This window comes from Cynoglossus semilaevis, chromosome 17, assembly GCF_000523025.1.
Source record: "Cynoglossus semilaevis isolate Cse_v1.0 chromosome 17, Cse_v1.0, whole genome shotgun sequence".
NCBI classification, from domain to species: domain Eukaryota; kingdom Metazoa; phylum Chordata; class Actinopteri; order Pleuronectiformes; family Cynoglossidae; genus Cynoglossus; species Cynoglossus semilaevis.
The window spans coordinates 3120090-3136165 of record NC_024323.1 but is presented as its reverse complement, the minus strand read 5'-3'; the positions used below and the strand labels follow the sequence as shown (position 1 = coordinate 3136165).

General features: G+C 39.6%; 2 protein-coding genes and 1 long non-coding RNA gene across 3 annotated transcripts in view; 1 reads left to right on the top strand and 2 right to left on the bottom strand.

The window, feature by feature from the left end:
• map3k3 (mitogen-activated protein kinase kinase kinase 3) overlaps positions 1–3847 on the bottom strand; it is a 14121-nt gene extending 10274 nt beyond the window's left edge. Inside the window, exon 1 of the mRNA XM_008329328.3 lies at positions 2713–3847. The gene's annotated coding sequence lies outside the window, so the exon portion shown is untranslated. The remainder of the gene's footprint in view (positions 1–2712) is intronic.
• Positions 3848–4111: 264 nt separating this feature from the next.
• The window catches only part of limd2 (LIM domain containing 2), a 13281-nt gene continuing 1316 nt past the window's right edge, over positions 4112–16076 (bottom strand). The window contains exons 2-4 of the mRNA XM_008329327.3: positions 7195–7236; positions 6922–7058; positions 4112–6763 (exon numbers count right to left, since the gene is read on the bottom strand). Of these exons, the coding sequence (XP_008327549.1) occupies positions 6604–6763; positions 6922–7058; positions 7195–7236 (339 nt within the window). The 3' untranslated portion in view covers positions 4112–6603. The remainder of the gene's footprint in view (positions 6764–6921; positions 7059–7194; positions 7237–16076) is intronic.
• Positions 8950–11685, top strand: LOC112488378 (uncharacterized). The gene is made up of 2 exons (XR_003052361.1): positions 8950–10741; positions 10856–11685. It is a non-coding gene; the product is annotated as an uncharacterized LOC112488378 (long non-coding RNA).

Here is a 16076-nt window from a genome sequence, read left to right as displayed (position 1 = left end):
TCCCCCCCCCCCCCAACACGTTTAAAAAAAAGTCTTCCAGCTTTAATTAATCTGCTCTGATTGGACTCTCTGCAGAAACCTCAGCTCAGCTGTGTAACAACACTACAGTTGATGTTCTAAGGAAACATTATCTGCTCTGTTCTAGGTGCCAACATTGTTATACAACCACAGGCTTCTTCTTTGATGAGGTGCCCCCCCCCACCCCCCAACTCCCAATTCATACCAAGAAGGAAGAGCATAACTAAAACAATTAAGATGAAAATGATAGGAATTGCATAAATGGGAAATAACTGGATTTCAACGCAGATGTGACACCTGTTATGATGCGCTGAATAATTTGTGTATTGTGGCTGCATGCGACAGATCCTAAGTTTATTGTAGGTCAATATAAAAATGACAAAAACAAAGATATGCACATGAGTATATCACAAGGACAGATAAGTTTGCGAAGTTTGGAGTTAAGGTCAGACACAAGGTTGAGATCGTTTGCAGAATGCTGATGATGGATGGAGCCGTCAGACAGATAGAAAAAAGAAAATTCATGCAGTAGATGTAGTTGAGGGGTTCACATAGAGTAGTGGGGCAGATGATAAAGAGCAACTGAAGAGAGAAACACATGTCACTGCATCAAAAATCTATGAAGGATGAGGCTCTGGGAAAATGAGTGGCACCATGAGAGCAGCAAAGGCAGAAACCTTTGATGCATGAAATGGCCAGTATCAGTACCTGAGGTATCACACTGACTCTTTGGATTTCTGTGTAATAATCACCCACAGGAATGTCGGACATGTCCGCCTGTGGCCAGACTCTGCCACGTCGCTTTCAAGCTTCCAGTTCTCTCACAGTTCTCTGCCAACAGTAAAGGCACCAAAAAACGCATGCCCTTCAACCCTTCAGACTCCAGTTGACAGCGCTGTAACTCCCACTAACCAGCATGGAGTTCTCACGTCTTCATATTTAACCCTCTCTGGAACTCTGGTATCACTGCGATCGAATCCACCACACTTGACCTCAGTTCCAAATCCCCAGGACGACCTTTGTTCTCTGCTGATTTTAATTAGCTCCAAAATGGAATGCGGAGAATTTAAGGGAGAAGCAGGCTGTACTCTACCAGTCCAGTCATCTGTGCCCGCTTTGTTTTCATTATATCATATTTCGAAGACTAGCAAGATTTACATGGACACCCCCTCCACCCCCCCATTCCCTCTCTGCTCTGTCTGCAGGGAGAGCTGTTTAGTCTGAAGCTGTTTTCCCCAGCCACAGTCCTCAGTCTGTCTCTGGCCACTGAAGCATCTGGACCCAGGGCTCTGTAGCAGAATCCCCTGGCATCATGTCTTTCCTTTTCAGGTGCTCTGGCAACAGCATAGCTCGCCAAATTTAAATATTGTTGCACTCGGTAAAAGCTGTCAGTATGGACCATGGGAAAAATTTATAAAAGTATTTTTGTTCTATTGATTTAACATTTGCTTTAAAGTTAAGTGAACATTCCAAGCAAAACTTGATGTGCGTTTCATGATGAATATTTGTTGTGATTGCACAAAGTATGTGCCTGTGACAGCAGACAGCGATGCTTCACCATTACTATGAATCTACATAATTGAAAATTGTATTTATTCTTGGATTCAGCACCAAGATGCATTAAAACAGGGGTTCTTAACCTTTTTAACCTCGTGGCCCAATATTTACAGTACCAAGTGGCCCAGAGCCCATTAAATGATGAAGTCAAAATACTATCTATGCAAAGAAAATTGTTTTTTGGGAGGAGGGGGATTTGTTTTAATTTTTTTAAACTTTCAAACAGGGAACAAGCTTAATTTCCATACAGTATGTAATACTACTAAAAGTATTAGTAGCAGTAGTAGTAGTACCAGTAGTAACACTAGTCTAGATGTAAGTTTGTATTTGTGTATGGCCGAAGAGCATGAATAGAGAATCTTCAATATACTAGTAAACAACTGTATCCATCTAAAAACAAGTGGACAAATGTTGATCAAAAAACTTGCCCTTTGTTAAAGGTTTGAAGAAGTGAGGAGACGCATAGAGGCCAAAGGTCAGAGACCATTGCTCAATCTGCATGGTCATCAAACCAAAAGGAGTTCCTACATTAGAATCAGCCATGCTATCATTATAAACATAGCTAGATGTTTCAAGGACTACTTTAGCTGAAGTCACCTGCCACTGTCTGCACATGAAACAATAAACACAACCTAACACTGTGCAGGGTCAGGGTCACCTGTAAGCTCCACTGAGATTTATAATAAGACAATTAAAACTTGAGTCTGTGTTTGAGAATTCAGGGGGGAACGTTTTTTTATAAACTGTTAAAGGTGATGATGGACAGGACAGCATCTTTGATCATTTATGAATGCTTCAGTCACTGTGGTTTGGAATATTTAGATTATTTTTTTTATTAATTATTATTATTCAACAAATAGGTTAGTCTTGTTGGTTTAGATAAAAAAATCACATTCTGAAGTTTGCCAACTTTTCTGAAAAACTACAATGGAATAATCTATATCGTTTTTTAAATCTTTATTATGGAAACTAAAGGACTTGACATCTTCTAAAACCCATTGTAAAAGATGAACTATGAACTTCTGTGTTGGGGGAAAATCCCGGCGCCAGCTGTTTTCTCCACATGACCTAAACACAGCATATTTAACCCAGTATGTACCTGTCAACCGTGACACGTTCACAGCTGCCAACCCTCACCTTTACAGTCTGACTGTGGGGACAGGACGAGGCTTGCCCAGACGTGTCCAATTACAGCGATGTCTCAGCAAAGATGACGCAGTAGTCCACGTCCATCAGTGTCCTCTGTCACGGTGAAACACCTGAGTGTTGGTGTGTGAGTGAGGGAGAGCGTGAGGTCCATGGCGGGGCTGACCCCCCAGGTAACGGGGGCTCCTCCTCTTCAGTACAGACTTGGCGCAGACATAAAATAAGTTTCCAAGTTTTAGATATAAATCGAAAATGATCCAATGGGAAAACCCACCATCAAACTGTTCCAGAGTCTGCAAAAAAGTGCAGCGACTCTTGGGATGGGGGAAATGGGAAGTTTACATTTCCAGAATATGTCTTCCAAAAGTGACACTTAACAGAAAAAAAAGCGTACAATCATCCTTTTCACAAGTATGACATCCATTCATGAGGAGCAGGTCCGTCAGAGGGACAAAGAGTGGACAGTTTCCGTGATTTTGATGGCCTCTCTTCCTGCTAACTTTGCAGTTTTTCCTCTCGGTATGCTGCCAGATCTGGTTCTACAACGCTTCACCGAAGAAGAATGTTTACTTTTATGACTGAGTCGCATTGTCTCATCTACAGACCAGTTACAACATAAGCAAAATTAAAAACTAAGTTAAAAAGACATGTCTAATCACACGTTCGTGTTTATCAAACCCCGTCATCTTCTGGAAATACAAGCTGTTAAAAAAAAAACTGAAGACGGATCGTGGTGCATTCGCGAGTATGCACGATTTAAGTATTACTTAAAAAAATCGACAGTGTATTCCAAAGACACGAGATCTGCAGCCAATGACGCTGAAAAACTTTCACAGACCAAAACAATGCCTAAAACAATCTGCAGCCACGTACGTCAAACTTCCTGACAGAAAAAAAAAGAAATGTCAGCCGGAATCCGTTTCTACCAACAAGTATGGCAGCGTGAGCTCGTGAACGTGTTTTCCATGCGTCGTTCTGTCGGTGCGTCGTCCACGAATGTGTGCGAACACAAATTTATTCCCAGGGGAATTTCTGATTTCTAAAACGGTTCTGTTTTGCGCCGTGCTACCGCGGGATCGCGCTTGTACTTGTTCTTGGTTTTTGTTGACGGGAACGCGCAAAAATATTATTTGGGGGTGGGTCAACTGTGACGTAACGCTCGCGCTCCCATCGAGAGTTTCTGAAAACCGGAAGTCCAATCCCCTTCAACTCGTTTGCATCACATAATAATAATAATAATAAAACTTTTTTAATCGTGAATCACAGAAATTACTCACTGTGCTATGTAAAATGAAAATTTAGTTTAAATAAAAACACAAACGGACAGTAACATTCTGCAAATTTACCTTTTTTCTTAGTTATTTTTAAATAACAACACATGGGGCCTATATTAAATCAACACCAGCATTTTATTTTTCTCCAAATGCATGTAAAAATAACAAAAGAACGCACAAAAAGATTGTGTACATTGGCGCAGAAAGGTGGCGCTTACATTTAAAATGTTCCACATGCCACATATAAGAAAAAGAAAGTTAAAAACCAAAGACTGTAATCCCAGTCATTTAAACCCAGGAGAGTCATTTTGCTGTAAGGCCACCTCAATCCACAAGTTTGACATACAGTAATACATATTAAATGATGCATCCATCTAAAAGGAGTTGATGGTTTAACGACATCAAGAAGACCACATCAAGTTCAGCACAAAGATAAACTGAAATGACTCACAGATTCAACATAAAAATGTGACACTGCAATCATTAACCTGAGCCTCTTGTCACCAGTGTAAGGTTAACCTTCCTCCTTCGTTACACATAAAAATTGCGATTCACAGATTTCTGCAGCGGTACCTTGGCAAATCTATAATGATGAGAATGATGTAAAACGGTTAGTGACACTTAATATTAAAGCATTCTCAGGGGTTCATAGTTACCATTTTTACAAATACAGCAGAGTTTTTGACATGGTTTAGAGGGAGGGAATGGCTGAGTGTAAAATGAGTCTTAGTTAAACAATGGGATTAAAGAGGAAAAGAGTGATCAGATTTCTCAGTTGAAATCTATGTCAACTTAATTTCCAAAGGTGATAAGGTCAACTCTTTATTCCTAAGGCTTTAATGCTTAAAAAAAGTAGGAAAAACCCATATGTTAAGTTTAGATTTCTGTTCTGCACAGCACTCTTAAATTGACAGTAAACCTTTAGTCACCAAATATCCATTCAAGTGTCAGTCAAGTCTCAGTGGTATTCACAAATCCTAAATCAGACAATAAAATGGCTTTAGACTAGATTCTTAGCGCGGAATAAAACAAGGTTGAGGACATTTTGAAAAAAACGATGTAGATACCTATAATTCAACGTGTCAGATGCAGCAGCTGCACCGCCACCTGAGGAAACTTAGGAATAAAATATTAAAACAAATAAATGCTATACTAAAAGGCTCTTCTTTTGGGACTTGTTTCCATCTTCCTCTAATGTCATTCTACACTTTCCCCAGCAGAGGGCACTCTTCACTCAGATTAATAGCATCATTGCTAACATGTTACCACAGCAGTGAGAAGTACATGAACAAGGTGGGAATGATAGCAGTGGTTCATTTTTAGCAGACACTAGTGGGGCAAAAGCAGAAGTCTAAACACACCCTCGATGATCCTGTTACTTTCAGCTGCTGTTCAGTTGTTAGAGCGTACTTAATTCCAACAAAGACAATGGCAGAGGCTTTAAAATGTGAAGTAATACGAGAACAGAAAGGTGTCGTTTCCTGGGGAAATAAATCTCTGCCCACAATCGTCTTAATTTATGGCACAGACCTACAACATGATTAAATTCATTCAGTGTAAAAACGCCTCATAAAATGTAGTAAAGGGTATCAAAGAACAAGGCCTGTTTGTCTTGAGATCATCAGCTACTGTACTTGGATGTGGTTGTGTGTTCACGATTCCATGGAACAGCTTTTTGTACTGAAAGCATAGCTTAGAAATCCCATTAAAATCACAACCATAAAAGCTCAGAGAGAACCAACGTATGCCATGACATCAAACCAATCCATCGCAAGTGCTTTAAAAAAAAAGGGGGATTTGACAAATAAAAATCATTCACAACTGGTAAGACAGTCATAAGATAAGGCTGTTGAGACTCAGACGTGCAGCGATAAGACCCAGTGTGTTTTGAGGAAGAAACAGGTGAGGAATAGTAAAACTATGGTGAAGGTAGAGAGGTGAGCTGTTGCTGATGTGTGCAGTTATGTTACAGTACTGTTTACCCTGTTTGTTCCTCAATATATATATATAACCTGACACCCTGATAAAACAGTGTCTGACAGAGACGTCACAACATTGAGGACAGTTATATTTATTTGTTTTTTCTTTTTAAAAAAAGGGAAAAAAAGGTGTTGTTGTTTTTTTACTTTAAATCCTTGGGCGAGAATTGACCTGAGTGTATGCTCTGCTGCAAAACAGGAATGCACCTCAATGGCCTCTAATGTGTTTGCCTGAGCACACTGTAAAGTTAAAGAATCCTATATGCATTATATTTTTATTCCCTACTTTGGAAAGCATTTTGGTCGCAATCAACAACTAATTTCGGCAGCGAAACAGGAAAAGAAAATTTGGAGAGTAAAGATGCCGATAAAAACAATCCCGGAACTGATCTTAAAGTGAAAGATAGGAAAAAGGAATGGATTCAGACTCATCAGTCTTTCTTAGCTCTTTGTGCATGCATCTGTTCTGATGGCATTTAAAAAGTGAGCGAGCGAGCGAGTGAGTGAGTGAGTGAGTGAGTGTGTGGGTAATTAAACAGAGCCTGTGCGTACGAGGCATCTGTTCATTTGTCATATTGGAGGTGTTAGTAGGGAGGAGGCAGGGAGCTGGAAAGGGACACGGGACGTGATTATGCCGTCTTTGTGACGTTATCTGAGTCCTTAGCGGACCAGAGCTCTTTGTGCTGTTTGCGTCCAAAGCCCTCGTCGTAGTTGCCTTTGCTTTTGAACAGCTGTTTGAAGTGGGGTTTGCAGTAGAATTCCCCTTGTATGCCCGCAAAGGAGCCAAGACTGTGAGGAGGGAGGGAACATGACAGTTAACATACAAACGTTCAGAGGGCCAAGACTGTGAGGAGGGAGGGAACATACAAACAGTTAACATACAAACGTTCAGAGAATTATTAAAAAAACAAATACAGTATATATGTATACATTTCCTATATAATCACCTGAGTTTGGTGTTGCAGTGTTTGCAGCAGAAGCATGACGTATGGAAGACCTGGCTATTGGCAACCAATCTCTCCATTGGGTAAACTGTCTTTTGACATGATGTGCAGACTTCCTTGTTAGCGTTAAAGCTGAAGGACTGAACACAAAGAGGAAACGCAACGATTAACAAGCAGAAACTGGACGTGAAGGCTAAGAAGATTGACCCTGCTGGAGATGAAGAGTTGATTAAAATGAAACACAGACTGTTGAACATAGAGACAGTGCATGTTTACCTTTGAACGCTGGACAGGTTTTTCCTCAGGGCTTTTATTGTCCTGGAAAAGCAAAGAGAAAAAATAAATATAATTATTGGCCACTTCTTTAAGGAAACCTGTTCAACAGCTTCTTCGTGTCAGCAACTCGCTGCTCTTACAAATATTATGGTCAAGGGGAGCGAGTATGAGAAAGAGAGGAAGAAAGTTGATTTACGTGACTGTGAGGGTTTATTGTTGAAGAGAATCAGCTGATGTGACTATTTCAAAGTCAAGAGGACTGAGGCTGTGTCTTCAATGTTTAGAATTCTTACATTTCTTAAGACAAACTCACCAAAGACAGTCTACCGTCTAGACAAACCCCTAATCTGTCAATTTAGTGTAATAAGGTTTAAAAATCACCAATCTATCAGATTACAAACTGGATGACACCACACTGGACGTCCAGTTCTGTCCTCATGTTACCGTCAGGGCACTGTAATGTTGTTAATGTTATCTCCCTGTCTCTCCCTCTGTCTCATCGCTCCATCTGTCTCTCTGCACCCCTGGGAAAGGATCAGGTGCCTTCTGTCTGCTCATGTGAGCCAAACTGTGGGATTCTCTGCATGGGTCTGGCCACAAAACTGGACAACAGCTAAGAACCACGCTCGCAGTGCAGATACTGGTGCACAGGGCAACCTAACATGGAAGGATTATCCTCAGATATTCTCGCCATGTTTTAGTGAAACACTTATTCTGTCAGGTTTTTTTTATCTTTGTAATGACATTTTATTGAAGCATTTCTTTCACTCGGCACAACTGGTAGGTTCACGCTTCCACGGTCCAGGCTGCTCTTTAACACTATTAACGAGTTTCTCAGCAGAGGTGTTAATACTTCGTCGCATTTTGCAGTTTGCTTCACTGTGACAGAAGGAATTCAAAGCCTTTACTTTACAAAGTAAATGAGAAGGTTTCTGGAGTAAAGTAAACCCAAGCAACGCTGACACACAAAGTACTGTAGTCATAAATTTGTATTTGCCCTGAGGAGTGCTGGAGTACGTCTGCAGGAGCAGTGAGCACGGCCTCGTCTACGAGCAGGATGAACAGGTAGTTCAAGTGGATGACAAACAAAGAGATGCTCACACACTCGGTCTACATCTGTCGTGGAAAACCAGTGTGAAAGATGGAAGACCAGCCTCTGTTAGGATGAGGTGGTCTCCACTGCAGACACCGATGATGCCAAAAACTTGTTACGTAATGTGTGAGCTGGAGGATGAGAGGGCTGAGGCTGAAGTGTGGGGCTGTTTTCACAGAGGTTTTAGGGAAAATGTGTTTGTTGTCTTTAAAGAGTCAAAGAAAAAGCAAAAGTACTTTTTAAAGGCATTAAAACAAATAACAGGAAAATGTTGAGTGATATTTATGCTGTAAGTAATTTGGCAACGTTTTCAGGCCTAACCTTACAGTCCTTGGCTTTTTAGTGATTTATCAGTGATTTTACCGACCTCATTGGCTAATTTAAAGTAATTGGTCTGAAACTTTTATTTATTTACTGCAAATAATTTGTCTTTGTTTGTCTACATAACAGTGAGAGGCAGAAGTTCCACTAGGTGGCAATATGTATTAAAAATACTTTTTGTGTATTAATATTATATTTTTAATTTGTTGTGTACTAAGACTCATGTCTGCTTGCCATCGTCTTTGATACACACTTAAATATGGCACTGAATATCGCAGAGTGGTACATTAAGCTGACAACGCAGTTGTTTTAATGTGAGAGTGTTGGCTACACTTCTGACAACGCAGTTGTTTTAATGTGAGACTGTTGGCTACACCATGGAGAAGATCTGGAGAGAGATGCATTTCAAATGAATATGTCATTAACAGAGAAGCCATGCAGCTTCCTGTAGATGCAATCATGTGCATCTCCTCCTCCATGGATCCTCTAGAGCTCAGTTATTGTGAGAAGTTCAGGCTCTGCTGCTTATCTAGCAGGCTGAGAGCTACACCACTTCCTTTTACTGTGGTAAGGCTGCTGAGCACAAACATAACATGCACTTACAATGTATTTGAAAGAAAATCAAATGTGAAAAAACACCTTGGAATGGAATTTTGACTTGACATTCAATCAATATAAGCCTCTTTTATTTTATGAGACATTATACCGTTGACAAGAAACAAAATGTTGGCTGGAGCGCAATATCTGCGTTAAAAAAAAAGCAGCAAGATTAGTTACCATATTTGGATGTGTGCAATGGGTGTGCACTCCAAACACAATGAAAAACTTCTTGTGCCATCTTGTCTTTCTGGCCTTATATGTACATGTGGCTTATTTTTCTTCAAGGAGTAGAAAAAGTACAGGAAGTTGTTATGACACTTTTGACTTCCTCTGCCATGCCCAAAACGACCAGTAGCGACCACTAGCTAACCAACTGACTTACAAATTTGAATAATTGACACACAACTTCACACCAACTGATGTTATGTGAAGTTATGTATACAGGAAGTGTTGTGTATTGTCATTGTTGTTTAGCATTAGCTCTGCTCCATTTTATCTGTAAAACAACATGTGACATGGAATCCCTGCAGTATGGATTCCTCACAGAGGCCCCAGGTTCTCGTCAGTCATACCTCAACATGCCAGGACGACCGGCCCGAACGCGTTTCTGTGAGCGTGTCGAAACCACACATGAGAGCGCTACCTGATGGAGCTTCTCTTTGTTTTTGTTTGAAGTAATGGTCTAGGGAAATTACGCTCATTTGTTTTTGCTCTGCAGAGTTAAATCGGGCATCAGCACAAAGCTGCAAGAGCACTGCAAGAGGTTGAGGACTCCTAACATGATGAGGAGACGAAACAGGGACCACCTCTGGTCACTACTTAGCTATTTAAATACAAAGCAGGTTGATATATTCAACCACTCCCTAGTGAATTACCAAATTTCAGAACTGAGCTTTTCCATTCATTTTAATGGAGGCTAACAACTGCGCCAGAAAATGGATTTGTATTCAATCCCTTTAAGTTAAGTCATTAATGTCAACAGATTAATGTCATTAATGTCAACAGATATCAACCCCAAAAACACTGAGTTAAATCTGAGTTAAAGAGGCCAGCTGAAACAATGCAAATTCAACCTTAAAGTAATAACTTTGAAATATGCCAGAATACAAACCAGCCCTGTTTTGTCTATAAGACAGTGTATACAGTAGCCATATAAATTATTCATACAGACTAGCTGCAACAAGTCTACGAAAGGGTAGGAAAGGAAAGAAAGTCTTTTTCTCCCTCCGTTCTATCCATCAGGCCATTCTCTCCTCCGTTCACCACACATCAACTCTAAATACAGATGAAGGAGCATGATTCACAGCTAAATGTCCTTAGAAGGAAAAGCAGTTGCTCTGTAAACAAAGATCCTGTGACATAAATGCAAAATTATTCTCTCCCCCTGTCTCCCAACACTATATTTAGAGTCACGGATCATTCCTTAAACTACTGAAGGAGAAAAGACCAAACAAGTAAAACAGACCTAATTCGAAGTGCCTGGTCCTTTTATAACAACATACACTTTGTTGCTGAAGGCAGTCTGACACCAAGGTACGTGTTAACAGGGAATATTTACCTGTTCTGTAATGGCTCCATCAATCGTGAGTCAATGGATATATATATATATATATATATATATTTTTTTTTTTTTTTAATTGTGTACAGGTTTAACCATGCATTGCAGTTCTCGGACCTATGAGCAATGGAACCAATCCAACAAATAAATGTGCTGCTGCAGGGAAGACGTGTACCGGTAACCTCTTTTTGGCAGGAGTATCAACAGCAACTCTGGACCTGACGAGACTCGGCAGGTTATGTGCTTTTCAAATATGTATGTATCCATTAGCCTTGCAAAACAAAAATTTGTGAGAAGAAGACACTGTGGTTGGAGACGAACCTCAGTGTAAAGTTTAAACAGAATCCACTGAATGTGGATACAACCATCCAGGAGTGAAACAGCCCTCACTGAGAATTCTTCAACATTCTGAGCTGAGCTCACTTTGGAACTGAATGTTAGCAGGTGGGAGATTGTGCGAAAACAGGTTTCTGCCTGGAGCTGATTCACCGAGTGAGGTATTTTTGAATGCACTGGACTCAGTCTGTATGTTTGCATAGTTCTGGGCCTTCACGCCAAGTGTTCCACTAACAACACGACGACACTTTTTCTTATGTACGTTGTTATTAGGTCTGTTTTAATGAGATATAGAAGTCGACTGATTTACATGATTTACAATGAAACTTGTTGATGGAACTGAAAACACAAATATTAACAAGGTGCTGTCATTTTCAGTTGCATTCCTATTTTTTATGGCAGTTCATTGCAGGGTCATGCACAATAACCAGGGGAGGACAAAAAACTGTACAGGACGAGAATCCTGCAGACAACCTGAGACTAAAGCAGACAGGGATATTTAGGTCTAAATAAGAGATGACCACTGTCTAATGTGTAATTTAAAACCAATTTTAAGCAAAATGTGCTCTGCTGCCACTTATTTTATAACTAATCGAAACCTGTGCTCAAAACTTGCAACTGAAAAACTTTTTAAAAAAAATACTCACAGTCTCATTGTCTCTTACACGATTATGTTTTGCTAATTTACCACAAAAATACTTTATGACAGCAATGCACATTGTTGTCTATTGAATCAACCACAGGAAAAGCAACTGTCTTAGTTCAACAATTGACTGAATCTTACACAGAACTAAGTCTACTGCAAATTCATGGTAAATCCTTTCCCTGAAGTACTGACCCCATGGTTACAGAAGCAGTACAGCACAGTAGACCAGGATCATCCAGTGTTTGCCTGTCTTAAAATAACACCATCACCACAAGGGAGGCTAAACATCACACATGTAAAACAATAATGATGTGCAGCAGGGGTAAATAAAAACGTTGCTTTTCATTTGTAGGTTTGTTTATTTAACAGGTCAACCAGAAACAGTCTGACAGTAGCAGTCTGAAAGAAGGAAAAACATACAATGGTAGAGAAGGAAATGCATTTGCAAATATATTGTCCACAGTGCAATTACAAGATGCAGTCAAGCTCCAACGGGGGTCCACAGTGTACGACAGAGAAAAGCACTGACCGATAACTTCCCATTATTGTGAGAACATGAGACTTTTAAGGAACTCGCGTTAAGAATGAAACCTTCTGATCCTTCATCCTTTCACATACACATACATGACAGCAGACTGCAGAGTAATCACATAAGGAAGCTCGTTGAGGCTTCTTGGTCAGACATGACTCCAGCTCTTTTTATTAACTTCCTGTTCACAACGAGACAATGAAGGGACCTGATCTCAGGAAGAGAAATTCACTTCTTCAGTTCTTTAACTGGATGGACTTTGGATCCACTCCAGTCAACATCACAATTGGTGTGCAAGCAAGTAGTGTAAAGGGTTGGCTCATGTGACTTAGCATTTAGCCAACTCAATATGCAGGTTACCCTGCAAAAAAGCCCTGAAGCAGGTCTGCTGAAGCACTCGACTAAAACAATGTAAACCATTCAGATATTTTGGAGCATTTATCACAACTGAAGAGCAACAATAATCACAGCATCTGAGTCCTTCTAGATCAAAATTGGTCAGGGCTTCCTGTCTCTTATGACAAAGTGCTCGGTGTCATTGATGGACACAAAAAGCAGTAGTTGTTGCTGGTATGCTGCAGCAGCTGTTTGTGAAACACTACGGAACAAAAACAAGTAACTGCCTGTGAAAGAATGTGTTTAGTCCCTGGAGGCTACGTTGACTTGAGCAAGAGGCCACTCTGCAACCTCATTAAAGGTTCTGACAAAAACAGCCTCCAGTGATGATCAGATATTATCACAGACCTGCAGAAGAAGGAACACCTTGGGAACACCTTCTCCTCCAGGACTGGAATTCAACACAACATGCTCCATCCTGTCCTGAAGGGAAGTTTACTCATATCTCATTTTCTTCCATCCAATAATTATGCCAGAAAATGAATAGAAGAACAGCCAATGGAGGCTTTTAATGCTTTTTAAACACATAAGAATATACTAATTAGTAAAAAAAAATTAAAAAGAGTACACTGTTTTCTATATAATTAAGAGCAGTCCTGTTTAAAGTAAGAGTGAAAGAGTTGGACTTCTGCTAAAAGTACCAAAATGAGACAAAATGAAACTCAAGAAGAAAGAAAAAGTACATTGTGCCAACAGCAGTTTTTCTCGCTGCAGCATTTAGTAACTGTCATTTGATTGAGTCAATTCATTGAGACAGATTACTAGGCCAATCCACTTTGGGTATTAAAAAAAAATTAACTTGGAAGTATTTAGTATACTTTACTAAGCGTAGCCTATATTTGCAGCAGAGAACCAATATTTGACAAAATATTGGTTGGTATATTAGGTACAGGTGTGGAATGTATTTTGTTTCAGTTCTGAATAATATTATTACTTATTATTTTACTTACAAAAACATAATGAAGAAAAATATTCTGTCAACAGATATATTTAATCTCAGGAATGATAAGAGGACGACATAATCAAAATGACAAACTGTGACTAAAATGATCACCAAATATAAGTTATTTGGTATTTTCCTTTAAAAACAGACTGTTGTCTACTCTTTGATCATAAATAAAAGTGAATTAACAAACTACAGATGTTTGCTTCCATTGCTGAATTTTAAGCTGGTATGTTTTTTGAAAACAGCCCAATAGACCTTGAATTTATTTATTTCAAGAGTTGACAATAAGTGTTGCACAATAAGTGGATTCCAGTGAAAAAAGAACAGATTGGGTATCCTGCCACTCCGACCACTGCTTTAGCAGCTCTTTGTCTGGGACCTGCTGGCGACCCACTTTTACCGTTCTGCACATCTGACATTGAACAGACCCTCCTACCCCCCCAACCCTGACATATGGTCCTTTTAAAATCCTAGCAAGTGAGGCTTTTGTGTCATTTTTGGTGAATGTTTGACAGAAAAGCACTTGAATCCACACTGTGAGTTTGTCTTGTAGCGTGCTTGTGTTAATTGCTTTTTGGACAATAAAAAACCCACCACTGACGTACATCCGCCAACAGAGCAGGGTGTCAATCTGTGCTGTCAAGAGGGAAAGAAAATACACTGATGCTGACAGCAAATGAAAATGACCATGCACAACTTTTACTTAAGCCTTATCACCATAAGCCAGGGATATAATGACGTGGATGGGTAACAAGTGTCATCACCAGACCACAAAGCAGCTTTAAAACTACACACAAAATGAAATAGTTTTGTATTTAAAGAAACGTTTTCTTATGGCACACAGCTATAGAGGTTGTTAGTTTAATGATAATACCATCACTATATGTACAGTATATTATACATATATGTTTCTTACTTTTGCTGTGTACAGAATATGCACATCCACTCAGATCACGCTGACAAAGTCCACAGTGACAATAAACCTAGTTTAATGACGTCTTATCTTTAGTTCCTCTCAAAATAAAACAAGGGCCAACTGCCACATAGACAGAAGTGAATACGCTGTAGTATGGAGTATGAAAACTGGTACATCTGTTATGCTCTCATGTTACTGTCTTCACTATAACATGCCCTCAGGTGATGAAATTTGGCACTGACAAATCAAACAGAAGTTGAGTGCATGTTTATTTGAAACAAATGTCTGTCTCGTTGTTTGATGCAGGATGTGGGATTTAAAAGTTATAATGCAAAATTACTTGGAAATTCATACTGGATGATATTACTGTTGTGGGGCGTTATATAAATCCCTTGACAAAATAGCTAAATGGTAGCCCCAGTGTATAAATACTCAAAGTCAACAAAAGAGTAGGTATAGCATTTTTAAAGATCTGATTATGAAATACATCTGACGCATACTTTCTCGGACCATGATACAAAATTCCTGTGGGGAAGACCATTAGAAAAGGAAAATTAGAGAATGAAAAAGGTACCACAAAATACAATGAAAGATATATATATATATATATATATATCCCATGGAAAATGGTGTTTAATGGGTTCTTCATTAAGTGACACTTAATAAAAAGCCTTTAGAATATAACAGTATACTACACACGGGTACTGATACAAAACAAGTAAACAAGGACACAAACAACCAGGTTTTTCCTGGTCTCTCTAAACATGATATCCCAAATGACGTCAGCTGGAGGGTAAAAAACTCAAAACTGGGATACAGAGTTTCATGTAAGATCAATAGGGGATTAGCTTTTCAACAGAGGATGCTATGAACATCTCATGTGAACACACACACTAGGCGTGTGTGTGTTCACATGAGATGTTCATAGCTCATAGAGATCAGGCTGGCTTCCTTCATATACAGCCTGGGTAGTTGTGGGGTTTTCGTGATTTCTCAGGTTTGAATTGAATTGAATTTCTCAGATATGTGAATGCGTTTTCTAAACTGCTGCAACGTGACTGATGATTTACAACCCATATTATTCATAAGAACATGACATTCTTTGTCACAAGCACACACGAATCAGCTGTAATCCATACAAAAACATTAATTAATCTAAAATATATTTAAAATATAAGGGATCGTGTTATTAAAACAGATGTGATGTTAGGCTCGTGTTTTTCAGTGAGATGGAAAAACACTATACGTTAATGGTAATTGGCCTGTGAGCCCGTTCGCTATTAAAACAAACGGCACATTGTTAGCTTTGGAGGCAAATGACGGTGGAGGTTTAAATGTTATACTATTTTAACATGTCGTATTATGTCAAAATACTGTGTTCAAAATCGAGCTTATTGTCGTTGTCGTTTCTCTCGTTAGCTAAGCCTTGACGGACATCACCAGCTTATATCTGACAAAAAGGAGCAGAGAGGAGAAGGAGAAGGTGGAGATGGAGGAGAAAAGCAGCAGCAGCGGCGGCGGCGGCGGGCGCGGGAGAGAGA